Below are 14,451 nucleotides of genomic sequence, written 5' to 3'. Positions count from 1 at the left end.
TGGGCCTAATATAAACATTCAAAAGAGAGAGCAATCCATACTTTTTTTTTTAAGGATCAAAGAACCTAGAATAAATATATTTTAACATTTTGGGTTTAATCCATTTACCAGAAGGTGCTTTAGGCATCATTTTGGGTAGTATTTACGAAAGATTGAGAGAAGATGGGAGGTAATGTTTCGGTATTGTTAATGTGTTTCACATAACAAAGTAATTTTTGTATGAATACTGCTTTAAATCTATTCAGCTTTGTAACACTGGTAGTTCCCACACCACTTGCCAAATGCAAGTGCAGAAGACCGTTTTTGTGTGTAAAATTCCGAAGAGGATTAAAACTTCTGGTCTTACCCACTGAACATGTACCCCATCACATAGTGGGGGCAGGTAGATTATACTTTGAAGTGAAGAGAGTTGTTGAGTAAAGCTAATGTTCAATTTTAGGAAATGTGATTAGGGAAGATAGACTGAGAAAGCAAAGTTACATGAGATGCACACAGTTTCTTTCAGAGGGGAAAAACACAAGAGAAGATATAAATTTGTTACAGTTAGCTCAGACTAATGTTTCAGTTCTGGAAATTAGCAAAACTAACTGTAGTCAAGTCCCAAAGCCGTCGGCATGGGAGCATAGGTGCTGGCTTTAGACTGTGAGATAACATGTGCAGTTCCCTTCTGCTTCAGGATCTTTGTTCTCTGGGAAGCTCACTAGACGCTGTAATTCTGATGTCGTGGCCAAGCAGAACACATTTCTTAGGCTCATCTGAATTGTTTTTTGTGTCTTTGCCTATGTGTGTAGGTTTGAGTTGTAGCTGAAGTTAAGGAACTATGTTAAATGATTCATCAGAGAGAAAGTCTTGGGGGAATTCCTTGAGAGAAGTAGCACCGTCCATAAGCATGCGCATGCGCGTGCCTGTGGACAACCTAAGAAAATGCTTAGGACGACTGATGCCTTGGTAGATGTTTAGCATCTCTATGCAATAATGTGAAGTATTAGTGGACAGACATGAGTAAATGGAGTGTGTGCAGTGAAGCGTGAAATGCAAAATGCTGCCGTTGTTTTCTTTCTCAGGTATTTTTAAAAATTAACTATGTTTTATTGCTTCTTTCCTCCTGGCCTGAGGAGTTCATGGTACTCAAACTATAGCTGCCCCGTCACAGTTGTGTGTGTTCTGTCACAAGGTAATTGTGCCTGGTTTGTGGTGCTGTGTGGTGTTTTGAAACTGTTTTGTGGGATAAAACAAGCTGTGCCATGAGTGGCAGTGGGCTCTGCTGTTGAGGGATCCGAATGTCCAGGTACAGGAGGAAGCCCGGGGAGCTGAGCCTTGCCTTGAACTGCACCTGCCCTGGTGGGAGCAGCCTGGGCCCTGGGGAGCAATGGCAGTTTTGCAGGTGTGAGCTAATCTCAGAGTGCTCCTTTCACTGCTCCAATGTTTGCAGTAAGTGTCATACCATCCTTGGCCACGTTGAGATTCGGTGCGTGGCTAACAGGACCCAGGGGGTGCCCAGCGCCTCGTCTGCCTTCCCCTGCATACCACGGCGGTGGTACCTGGGGCCAGGCAGGCGGCCGCGTCCTCACTGCCTGTCTGGTAAGTGACAGCTACGGTAGGAGACTCTGCAGGATGGGTCTGCAGTTTGCTGTTTGTTTGCTGGGTGAAATACAAACTGCCTGCAGGTTTCCCTGTGCCACTTCTTTTGTTCGGTCTCAAAGCCTGAACAAAACGTCATTCTCTCTCACTCCTTGGACCCCACCTCCCAGTCAGTGGCCATCAGCTCACCACTAATTGTCTGATTTAGTTTCCAAGGCAAGGAAGTTTTAATTGAGGACTAGAAATAAACTTTCCATCCATGCCTTTTTTCATCCAGTAAAAAACAATCAAGGTGCTTTATTTTTATTTTCTAGGGGTAACAACGATTTCATGAACCTGGGTATATCTAAAATTTCAGTTACTTTAAACGTTGTTATAATTGGATGAAAGTTATCCTTTTAACTTCAAACGCTTGAACTTTAAATAAGCTTTAGAGTGAGTGTTGTGAAATGTGCTGTTGAGACAGACTCTAGGATAGCAAAATTAATGTTTCGAACTCTTCAGTTGATAAGTCAGCAGAAACACAAATTAACTCATGTAGATTAGGAAGAAAATGAATACTTCATTTTAGAAGCAGGAAACTCCTCATTTGCTAAGTTGATTGTAAAATCTTAGGAGCAGAAGGTAATTTTATCTTTTAATTTCTATTTGGACAACCTAAACATCAGCATTTTATGAGCTACCATCATTAGTGTCAGAATTTCACATCATCTTTGCCTACTAGATACTCTGTAATATCAAGTGACCACTATACATTTCTAGCAACTATTTGAATAATTGGTTTTCTAGTCAATGACTACATACAGTTTTCATATTGCAGATACAGAAATTGTGAAGTCTTAAACCACATCTTTATATGTAATTTCCTGCCTCTCATTCTTTTGTTACCCTGTATAGCTATGCTAATTGTTCAGCTTAGTATGTACTCTGGTAAGCAATCTTATAATACCAAAGACTTTCTTAACTGTTTTTATAAGTAATACTTTTCAAAGTAATAGCTGGTTTCTGGAAATATTGTAATATTATATTACTACCAACAACAACAAAACATATCACAGCACCAATAATTTTAAAACACGAGAAATGCAGTTTGAATACATTCAGTTTGAATGAATTCCATATTCCGTAGAACTACAGAGATGCAATTTGTTCTTACATCCTTTATAGCAACTGTTCATCTGATGCCCACTTTGACATCTGCTCGGTCAGGCGTGCGTGCTGCTGCTGCCGTAATGGGGTTTCTGAAAGCCTAATCCCCGCTTCCCATGCTGTACCCAGCTAGCCCTTCCTGATTCACTGGCCTTTTGTTTACAGATTTGGAATACCGATACGCAGCGTTGCTATTTACTCTCATTTGTTTTTCCCAAGTTTTATTTCAGTACACAGTTCTTATGGATGGCTACACGAACTAGGAAAGTAGGACATACATACAGCTCTGTGTTCTTTAGTTATCTTTAGTTTCGGAGTTAGGTACTTGATAACACACACACACACAGTGGCATATGATAAAACACAGTGTGCCGTATCTGAATTACTCCCAAATGCCATTCCTTTTGAAACAGAGATATCTTGAGGATTTTTTTGGAAGGTGACTTGCTATGTGATGTCTAAAACATGATCTAATTGAGAAGAGAAAATGCTTTTCTTTGAAGTTCAGCATGTTGCGATTTGCATGCCTTGAATTCTGATAGATCCAGCTGGTGCCTGTTGTGGGGTGAATCCTAACGCTGATGAGGTAAGGCAGACATGCACTAAGACCGTTTAGGAGCCACAGTCATCGTTTGCCCTGGGCATCCCAAAACCACGTATTATAGAGGAAATACACTGAATATTGTTTATTGTGTATGAAGCTGTATGGAATTAATCTAAGAAAGTTAGGCACATAGGGCAGCATTGAAGACTGTCTCCGAGTCGGTAACCAAGCTGCTATGGAAGGGATTCAGTTTCAAGCAAATGACATGATTCTGTACATGTTAATTTTTAGGTTATATTTAGGCACACAGTAAATATCTTATAATGATATGTTTGCAGAAGTAGTTTGGAAATGTGGTTCATTGTAGAGTAATAATAATGAATTGTTAGCCCGACAGGACATAGGGGCTGTTTGCTGGACTATGGGTTTATGATAGGTAGACTTACAGAGGTTGCAAGTACTATACATATATCTGTACACATACATATATGAATATATACAGTGTGAAATAATTATTATAGTTCTATTAAGTCCTCAGAAGAAGGTGTATGTGAGCATTCTGTTAGACTCTTTGATTCCTTTTAGAAGACTTCAGAGAGCAATAAAAGGATTTTCACCTGGAAAATTAGACTACGTGGAAGTGAAATCATTGCTAGGGAGATCAGCTCCCAATCTTGCGTTCATGAAATAACCATATTTTGGTGTAACTGGCTGACCAGGTGGAGATTGTTCTTTATTAAATTCTTGATTATTTTGAAACCAGGACAAAATTAATGTTGTTAAGTGTTTATGAGTCATGTAGATGATTAAATAGATTTGATAATCTCTAAAAGCTGTTTAACCTTTACAATATTCTCTTTTTTCAGTCTATTGGAAATGCCAAAACTACGAGGAATGACAACAGCAGTCGCTTTGGGAAATACATTGAGATTGGTTTTGATAAGAGGTATCGAATCATTGGTGCTAACATGAGAACTTACCTCTTGGAAAAATCAAGAGTGGTGTTTCAGGTAATACTGATGTAATCATCTCACTGTATATTTGTGTGACTATGCTAAAAAAAAAAAAAAGCTATTGCTTGATTATACTAGTTATCTCTCCTAAGAGATGACTGTAATAGTGTATTTGTAATATAGCACATGTGGGAAGGGGGGAGAAAAAGAAAACCAAGTCAGCCCTTCATTATATGAATTATTCGTAGCTGTAAAATGTGTATTAAAAAGGCTGTGTATTTAAACATTAAATACTTCCAGTGCACTACTAGGTATGAGTTTGTGCTTACCATAGTATTGTAGAGTAGGGCTTCAAAACCTAGCAGAAACCACTCATGCTCAAGAAGAGCTCTCTGTTGTGGTTTTTAAAGCTGCCATCTTAGCTCACTTTCAATCTCTTGTTAAAACTCACTGCTATTGCAATAATTACAAATGAGTCTTAATTGCCATTATTTAGGCAAATGAGAATATGTAATTTCATCTTTCTTGAACTCTCTTCATTTTGGTATTTCATACTTGAACAAATCCACAACCTTTTTGTCTCCCACACTCCTCCTCCATCTTTGCCTACCTTATAGTCTAGAGCTCAGTAAAAATGACTTATCCTTGAGTGGCTGCCTAAAGGTATAAGATAAATAATTACAGTTTGCATTATGTAGGGGTGTTTTGTGAAATACTGTTGTATATTTAAAAAATGAGAGGTTTGCATTATGTAGGGGTGTTTTGTGAAATACTGTTGTATATTTTAAAAATGAGAGCCTTATTGCACACGGTTTAGCTGAAAGAGAGTATTTTTCTTTTTTTGTTTTGTTTGAAGTTATGAAATTTAGAGTGCTCAAGTTCAGAATTATGGTGTTGGTCATGAGTCATAACCTTCTGAGCTGTGTTTGTCCTTCATTTTAAAATTCCAGCTTTGCCTTGGCAAGAAAGATACTCCCTTCACCAGCTTACTATAAATGCTGAGGCAAATGGTATTAGTTATTTTTGGAAAATGAAAAGCTTCTAAGTATGATCATTTCACCCACCCATAGAATCCTGATCTATATTTAATAGTAATCCACCGTTCTGAAAAGTGAAATCATACATTTTTTTGAAATGAAAATATCTGCATGCTACTTGCTGTTGAAAATGGATTAAATTAATCAACAAGGAAATGATAGATGCTGATTTATCTTTCCTTTTTCCATGTGGCTTCTATGCTTTTAATGTAATGCTAGAGAAAGCATTAAACATAATAATTCTTTTGTACTCGTGGATGTTTCTGGCACTTGTTAAGTTGTGAAAAATAATCAATTCCTTTCTTTTTAAAGGCAGAAGAGGAGAGAAATTACCACATCTTTTACCAACTTTGTGCCTCTGCAGCATTACCTGAGTTTAAAACTCTACGATTAGGTATGAAATTCACATTCATTGTGTTGTGCAATTGTAGGTACAAAGCAGCATCTCTGAGCTTTTTGAGCCATAGAACTAAATGAAGAATTGCTGGCTTTTAAATTCTAAACTTTTAAACCTTCAAATACTAAAATATATTGAAAATAACTAAAATGGCAGATCTCAGACTTTGTAGTTTTTAGATAAAACGAAAGTAACACATTTGTTTCTTCAGCATACTCTAATACACTGCAGTTCTAATCACTAGGACTTACTATGTCCTGGATTCCAGAGTAGCTTTCCAGTGGCGAGGGTGAAATTCTCTTCTCTTGGTCCTTTAAAACCTTTTTTCCATGGCTCCAGCTACTAGATAATTTTACCATTTCTGGTATAAGCACCTGAAAAGCTTTATTTTGCATCTGCATACTTTCACTTGGGCTGTTACCAACAATTACTTTACCATCTCTGCTAACCTAGTGATCACAAAACTGTTAATGAAATTTTTCATTTTTCAAATTAAAATTTTGATAAAGGAAAGGTTTCTCATTTAACAGGAACTGGTACTTTGTAAAAGAAAGGCGTGATGATGGCCTTGGGACCGGCAATCACCTGATCATTTTTTAAATTGAATATAAATTTCAGTGCTTCTTGTATATTTTTTAAAGTTAACTTCACAGTGGGAAAACTGCACAGCTTGTCAGTGCTAATTTCTGAAATATCTTTCTGGTTTTAAAGTGTTTCTCTGCTCTTCAGCACCATCCTGGCACATTTAGGATTCACATCTGCTGACACAGGAAAGAAAGAAACTGATGTAATTATAACTAAGGAAGCCATTTAGCAGACTCCTCTTTCAACATTCTTGAAACCTTAGCAGATCAGAAGATAAGGAGTCTGTTACTGCAGCTGGAAGCATGGCCACTGAAACTGTAGGAATTTACACAGTACCCAGGAGAGCTACTGCTCTCCCAGTGAAGCCCAGTGCTGTCCCCACAGTGGTATGAAGCTATCAGTTCTCCAACCACAACTTCTCAGAACGGATTACAGTTACTCGTAAGACTAAACCAGACCATAAATTAGAAATGAGAAGAAAATGGGCAAAATAGAATTTTTTAAATATCCTGATGCAATAATAGCATAATAATATCTGCCACAGAGTTTCAAAGTGCTGCTGCTGTCAACTTTGCACCTACCACTTGGGTGGTTGGCTCAGACCTGGAGAATAATTGCTTCCAAAGTGATTATTCCACAGGTGTGGAAGTCTGAATCAAGGTTAGGTAGAGAATATGCCTGAGGGCCTATTGTAGGAACCAGGTAGCTTAAGAATACTTATTTGCACTGTTAAATCTTGAAAAAATTCTCCAGAATAAGTGGGTCCTCTAAGCCAGAAGGCAAAAATATACTGACATATTTCAAATCATGGATTCTGCCAGGAGCAACTTAATCGTTACACAGATTTACAGATGTGCTGTGAATTTCTGCATCAGTCTGTGTAAAAGATGTGTTTTTTCTCTTACAGGGAATGCAAATTACTTTCACTATACAAAGCAAGGTGGAAGCCCTGTGATCGATGGTGTCAATGATGCTAAGGAAATGGTAAACACCAGGCAGGCCTGCACTTTGCTAGGTAATTTGTAAAACACAGTCATATCCCAAATCCGATATACCAGCAAGTGTTTTCTACATTGTTTCTGTATATTTTCTTCATACTCTGTTGTGTGTAAAAACAGGAGAGTCTGATAAACTTTGGGACTGAGATACTTTCATTGCATGAAGAAGGTATTTAAATTGCAGTGGTATCACTCATCTAGTGTAGGAGAAGCATGTGTTATATGAACGTAAATGGTGGATTCCCTTGGTGTAGCATATAAAGCATTGGAGGTCACTGACAAAACACTTTGAAACAGCAAATTAAGTAGTTCATTTTAATGGATTTTTTTTGCATCTGGTTATAAAACATTTTTAATAGAAGTGGAGCCAAGCAGTACTGTCAAATGCCAAAGTCTCTGAAAAAAACACACAGCGGTCACCATTTTTCTCTTCTTAATAAAATTTTCCATCAACTGCAGCTCGTGGTTCTTTATTTCTCTCTCCATTCAAAACAGTTTATTCATCATTTTTCAGGGATTAGTGATTCCTACCAGATGGGAATTTTTCGAATCCTTGCTGGCATCCTTCACCTGGGCAACGTGGAGTTTGCATCTCGGGATTCTGACAGCTGCACTATTCCTGTGAGTAGTAGATGAACTGAAGGCCATGGTTTCTATTCTGACAGTTCTGCCTTCTGCTTGTTTGCAGGGACCTCTTCTGAAAAGGAGTAACAATATAAAAACGCAAGCAGTGTGTTTATTTCTAATTTGCTAACATTTCCACAGTTCTTTTTGCAGATGGATTCAACTCTTCTCAGTTTAGAGGCTTTAGACAGTACTGTCTGTATTATAACAGTGGCTGCCTTAATTTTGTTTCAAAACTGTAATTGATCTGTCCTAGAAAAGTCTACCAGACAGGCTTGCTTTGAAGTCCTGGACAGGTGTCTTAGGTCTTTATATTCCTACATGAATACATTCCCTGCCCACAGTAAATGCTTTGCAGGATTTTTTTTTAATGTTAAATGCCAAAATGGCCTAAATAACTGCAAAGCAAATGCTTCGCAAAGTCCTCTGGGATGTCTAGACATTAGCATAGGATATACAGATATGATTCATGTGACTCATCTAAGTGTCATGGTTTTAGCAGTCCTTTTTACCTTTGTGGTGGTCGACAAGGAGGACTGCATAGTCTGATCTGAAAAAAACTCCTCATTCAGTGAGGACCAAGGCTTCTTACTGAAGTCCATATTCTGCAGATGAGAAACAAAAAAGATCTGGCTTGTCACTCTTCGATTTCTTGGATTCACAAGTGGCCAGTTTCTCCTTTTGCCTTTCCTTGAATGTCTACTGCTGGACTACACAGCCTTCATCTTTCTCTCTCTTCAAATAGTAGCAACAGTTGCAGGGGTTTTTTTCTCGTTTTACTATCAGTTGCTTTCTCAAGAATCTGCAGTAGCAGTTTCTGGACCTGAGACAACAGGTCCCTTATTGGGCCGCAGATGATGAGTGTGCCTGGTCTGACACCATCTGTCCATGGCATCTAATGGATAGCTGGTGTGAAACCACAGCAGCAGCCTGGCTCTTCGGTGTGTCTTAAAAAGGTTTTCACTACAAAGAAAGCATCATTTAATGATCACAGGTAGAAAGCTGATGAGCCCCAGCACGTCTGTGTTGTAATGGGTATCTCCAATGCAAGAATCCCACTGAATGAGCTCGTACAAAGCTGCAAGTTCCTGTGCAATCCTATCCTGACGTGATAAACATCTATCTAGCAGGTGGCGGTGAATGTCTGCTCAATGGCATCCGCTACCTGAGCCGTGCTGTTCTCTGACAATAGCCATGTCATTGCAGAGCTGTGTCACAGTGCAGACTGGTCTGCCTGGGAAGCACTGACGTGGTGATGCAATGGTGGTGCTTCAGGGAGCTCAGCGAAGGGCTCTGTGTGGTGCTGTGTGAATGAATCAGTTTGTTCAATGTCAGCTTGAGTAACCCTAATGTGACACTCTTTTGTGCAGTGTTCATTATTATTATTACTTTATTGTTGTCTTCTGAGCCAGTTAAGGTTGTATGGCTAAACTGAAAGAAGACTTGCTTAGTTAACTGGATTTTGGAGGTGTATCAGCACTGCCATGGGACCTGTATGCTGTAAGGACTGGAAGAAGCCCCAGAGAAGTCATAAGGACGTGGAAGTAGAAGGATAAAGCTGATGTACCCTGAAGCTACCGGGCATGTAGCAGCACTCCCTTATAATCTGTCCTTGTCAAGACGCTGCTTGTCAGCATGCTGTTGAGCCATTGGGTGCAAAGTGAACGTGATGAGGAAGTAGTGTTAGGGGAGTTCCTTAGGAGGAAAGACCTGTCTGTCCTCCTTGATTTCTAGTTATCGGTTTGCTTGTTAGTCATGAAGTGCAGTATCTTCACTCATGGAGTGGTAAACACACTGCGTGGATTTTTATGCAGAAATCTTATATACCCATCTCAGTGTGCAAGCCTTGCTAGTTGATTTTACCCGGTTAAACAAAGGTCAATTTTTTCACTTGTACAGTCCAATTTGAGAGTTAGAGAACATAATTTGAGTGCTCCAATCTCTTAATGTTTGTCTCCAGAATTCACTGAGAAAACACTGTGTTAAATACTGAGACCAGAGCACTACAGCCTTTGCACACTTGTTCGTCTTCATTCTTGGCTTGGGCTGCGATGCCCCATTGCCTGTCACTCCCTGCCATGGATGTATATGAGCAGACGAGAGCACCACTCAGGAGCTGTAGTCCATTCTGTCCCCAGCACACAGCTGATGTCCTGTCCTCTGCATTTCTGTAGCTTCTTCACTCAAAACAGAGACAGTCAGTTATAAGAAATCAAAATACCAAGTCCATCCCTGTGAAGCTAGGTGATTCATTTTTGCGAAGGTTGTGGGTTCCCTGTGTGGGGCTTTTTGGTGAACACAAGTGTAGTAAAATGCCTCTGGGGAAACTGTGAATCAGTAATTTACTTCAGTGATGTAAATGTGGTAAGTGGGTAGGGAACTCATTGTGTTTTGAAGGAGAGAGAGCTGAGGAAGCTGCTGTTGCTGCTTACTGCAGCAGGCAGTTCTTCCAATTGCATGATTGCATGTGTGCTATTGGTAATACTGTTTCAAGACCTAATGAGATTGTTTTTATTAGCCCAAGCATGAACCCCTCAGCATCTTCTGTGACCTCATGGGCGTGGAGTATGAAGAGATGGCCCACTGGCTTTGCCATAGGAAGCTCGCAACTGCCACCGAAACCTACATCAAGCCAATTTCTAAACTTCATGCCATCAATGCCAGAGATGCGCTTGCCAAGCATATCTATGCTAATCTCTTTAACTGGATTGTAGATCATGTGAACAAAGCACTTCACGCTACTGTAAAACAGCATTCTTTCATTGGAGTGTTGGACATTTACGGGTGAGTCTTTTTGTCAGAGATACAACACCTCTTATGTAATTATCTTACTGCAAAGCATCTTTGTCTTTATCATGTAGCGCTGTGTGGATTGCACAAAAAACCCCAAACCCTGAGCAGCTGCTTATTGCAGCTGAAGGAAGTAGGTGTTAAGTTTTGACATGCTCTCTAAGATCTTTGTCTTGACTTTCAGGTTTGACATTTATAGTGGGATTTCAGATTTTTGCTGTTGGTAGTTCCTTTATGTATTGCATTGGGGAAAGTTACAAGGGAATTGTCATCTCATGGTTCCTCCGGGGTGGCCCTTCTAGAGAGGACAAAGATAACGTAACATGCTCTCCAGGAACATCAGTCTCTTCCCTGTGTTCCTCATCCCTGCCTAAAGAGGGAGCATCACTGAATTGCTCATGCGCAGCAATTTGCCATTTCCCTGTGTGCTTTGTTGCTTGATTGTGGTTGGTCATACCTGGAATAATGCAATGAATTTGACTGGAGGGAGGGAATTTAAAATTATGGGTCATTTAATCAGTTTTTTTCACTGCACTAGTAATTTTGAGTATCTGCATATTTTAGATTTGAGACATTCGAAATCAACAGCTTTGAACAGTTCTGTATCAACTATGCTAACGAGAAACTGCAGCAGCAATTCAATATGGTAAGTAGGAAATGACTGGCATTTCCTCTTCCCTTTCCCCTCACCCAAGTCCATCCTGCTAATTGGGTCCCTAGTGGTTACGATGAATTCCTTCAGTCTATTAACCAGCTGTCCTGGCCGTGGGCTTTGGGGGATGGGAAAAGATCGACTATCTCCTAGAAATAGATTTTATGACTAACTGCTGCTCTGGGACTATTTGAAATTCCGATCACAGTAACAATTATAAGACAGAAGCAGTGCTTGGCAATTAAGACCCCGAGACTGCCTGTCAATGAGAGCACCGTGCGGATGAAGTTGGAGTTAGCTGTGTCTCCGTAATCTCCAGCGAGAGCCGGTGCACGGGCAGCAGAGAGCCAGGCTTTGCTGCTGGAAATCTGCCACCCGCGCTTCCTCTCCTGGCGTTATTTTTTGAGGGTTTTCAGCCGCATCCTGAAGTTGATGACTGACGTGTGGCAAGAGGCGCCTCTTTGCCCTCCTCCAGAGACATCACGATTCTCTCTCTTTCCTCAGCCTTAGTGATGTTTGTAATTATATATCTTACCTGCATAATGACGAGGCAAGTTATTTATGCCAGGTCTGTTGCTAGGCTGTGCTGCAGTACGGGAATAGCTTTGAACTCTCTTTACGAGCGTACCTCCATGGCAGCGTGTGCTCACAGGACCGGATCCCCCTGCGCCGTTGTTCATCCCGGCGGCAGGGATGCGTGTCGGGGAGTAAGCTGGGTGCTGGAGTGGAGGCTGGGCTTTCCAGCCCTGGTGTGCCCTGTCCGTGCTGGTAGTGCCACGACTGGCTTCAGCTCCGTAAGTGGGATGTTGTAACTGCTAAGCACAAGGTATCTTGGAGTTTTCTCAGCTCTCGAGCAAAAATCTAGTCACTGCAAGAATTGTAAGGGTTCGCTTCTTTAGTAAAGATCACTGTCACCGTGTTCCCTTCCCTGTCACGCCGTTGCTGTAAGCATTCATCTCACAAAGGACAGGGCAACGAGGCTTGTGTGTTGATGCCCCACCAGGCTACCAAACCCAGCTCCGGTGGACATGGACCCACTGGGCTGCCGTGCAGCTACACGGGGTGGAAGTTGCTTTAAATTAAAGCCCCGTGTCCGGTGGCAGCCAGCAAGCCTTCATGCGCCGCCCGGGGCAGCTGGAGCCCGGCTGAGGGCAGGCTGCTCGGGCACTGCCTGGCCACCGCTTGTGTCTCCACAGCCTGCCTGGCCTCCCCGGCCACCCTTCCCCTGCCTGGCCACCCACAGCCCCTGAGGAAAATTACGTCTGAAGACATTTTTCACCACGTAATTGCTAATTCCTTTACAGTGAAGAAATGGGTTTATGTTTTCTTTCAGGACTTAGGTTGGATATGACTTGCCAATAAAACGCTACCACTGGCTTTCCTGTCAGGAATTAACTTGGCGTGTAACGCAGCCGTTAAGCGGCGGGGTGGGAATGGCTCCTGCGGGCGCCGTTAAAGAGCGCTGCTTTGGAAAGGATGGCGTTAAGCTAATGAAATAAAAGGGATAAACCACTTTGTCAGGGTAGTTTTCTGCTGTCTAGCAGATGTATGCCAGAGAGCTGTGAGGTGTTTGTGGGCTTGTGCACTGAGCTTGGGGGGCAGCTGAGGCCAGCTCACAAATACCCGTGTTTGTGGTAGCCCCCCAAACCCTGCCCATGGCACTGCTCTTTGCTGCTTGGTAGGGTATGCTCTGAGTTGAGTTCTGCCTGCCAGAACAGTTAGTAGGCATTAAAATTTAAATGGGAGATAAAACATCATTGAAAATAACTGGAGTCAGCACTCTTTTTGTTTTTAAAAAGGGTGCTTGTGCTATTAAGACCACAGTTTGCCTGTTTAATATCTTATCATTTTTCCTGAAGTTTTAACTCATCTCCTGTGCACAGTTCATTTTGTGATAATATTTTTGAATAAATATACATCTACATTGTTATTGATCTTCATACCAGATAAAACTTCCACAAAATTTTGCTTAAAGGATTTCTTGTGCTAATATTCCTAGAGTCATTCTTGCAGGTTTTTGCTGAAGAGTAAATTTTAATGCAATGCGTCATCTTAGAAGAAATCAGCAGCCATTTAAGAGAAAATGGAGCTCTGTTCTTTTACAAGCAAACTGAAAAGTATTTATAGTGAAATTTTACTTGAAATAGAGCAGTATTCATAACTTCAAACCCATAAATTCATGGCACATCCCACTTTATAAGTTGCTGTTCCTGCACTTGAGGCTTTTTCTGGGTTTTGTGTTGGTTTTTTATAAGAGAAAAGAGCTTGTAGTAATTGTAGGACAATATAGTAAAAAGATAGGAAAAAGTAGACCTTATTTGCAGAGAATATGGATAAGTGCTTTAATTTAGTCTGTTGTTTTTAGGCCAGGAAAAAAGGTTAATTTATTTTTCATACCCTTACTTGTTAAAGGGTTTATTCAGTTGAACCTAGTGTGTCACGTGACAGCCTGGATTATGAACTAGTGTGTCACTTGACAGCCTGGATAATGTGCCAAGATGAATTCAAGTGAGAGTTCGATGTATTTATTCTGCATTTTATTTTACAGAAAATTGTTTTCTTTTTGCCCTGTAGCATGTCTTTAAGCTGGAACAAGAAGAATATATGAAGGAACAAATACCATGGACCTTGATTGATTTCTATGACAATCAGCCTTGCATCAACCTCATAGAGGCCAAAATGGGAATTCTCGATCTGTTGGATGAGGAGTGCAAGGTGTGTGTTCAAGGGCTTTCATAGAGAAAGAGGTCATCAGCCGTCCTGCTTCTGGGGCCTCACAGGGAAAAGTCATCTGCATACAGCTATCATTTTGACACTCTGCTGTTGAAAGGATTTGGAGAACGTACAAACAGAATTGGCAATTACAGGAGGAGAAAAAATGGGTTTAGTCGTGCTTTTTTTTCCCCTCCTCTCCATCATGTATCTGTATCTGGGTCTGGGTCTCCGATCAACCTTTGTTTTGACTCTGGCAACTTTCTTTTTCCTGAGTGTAGCAAGTGGAGTCTTTGGTCCTGTCAGATTTCTCCAAATTGCCTCTTGCTCGGTGTCTCACCTTTTGTCTTTTATCTTAGTTTAATTTATGCCAAGCCATGTACAGGGGATGGCGTATGGTGCCTACTTCAGTGGAAACTCAGCTTGGGG

The 14,451-nt window shown here is 40.8% G+C and overlaps 1 protein-coding gene across 1 annotated transcript in view; it reads left to right on the top strand.

Moving 5' to 3' along the window:
- Positions 1 to 14,451, top strand: part of MYO5A (myosin VA) — a 106,048-nt gene that overhangs the window by 43,760 nt on the left and 47,837 nt on the right. Inside the window, exons 6-12 of the mRNA XM_052807508.1 lie at positions 4,141 to 4,284; positions 5,577 to 5,658; positions 7,154 to 7,261; positions 7,759 to 7,865; positions 10,387 to 10,652; positions 11,223 to 11,304; positions 13,885 to 14,025. Of these exons, the coding sequence (XP_052663468.1) occupies positions 4,141 to 4,284; positions 5,577 to 5,658; positions 7,154 to 7,261; positions 7,759 to 7,865; positions 10,387 to 10,652; positions 11,223 to 11,304; positions 13,885 to 14,025 (930 nt within the window). The remainder of the gene's footprint in view (positions 1 to 4,140; positions 4,285 to 5,576; positions 5,659 to 7,153; positions 7,262 to 7,758; positions 7,866 to 10,386; positions 10,653 to 11,222; positions 11,305 to 13,884; positions 14,026 to 14,451) is intronic.

The sequence above is a fragment of the Harpia harpyja genome, chromosome 14 (assembly GCF_026419915.1).
Source record: "Harpia harpyja isolate bHarHar1 chromosome 14, bHarHar1 primary haplotype, whole genome shotgun sequence".
Lineage (NCBI taxonomy): Eukaryota > Metazoa > Chordata > Aves > Accipitriformes > Accipitridae > Harpia > Harpia harpyja.
Note: the sequence above shows the minus strand (reverse complement) of the source record. Positions and strands in the feature narration are given on the sequence as shown.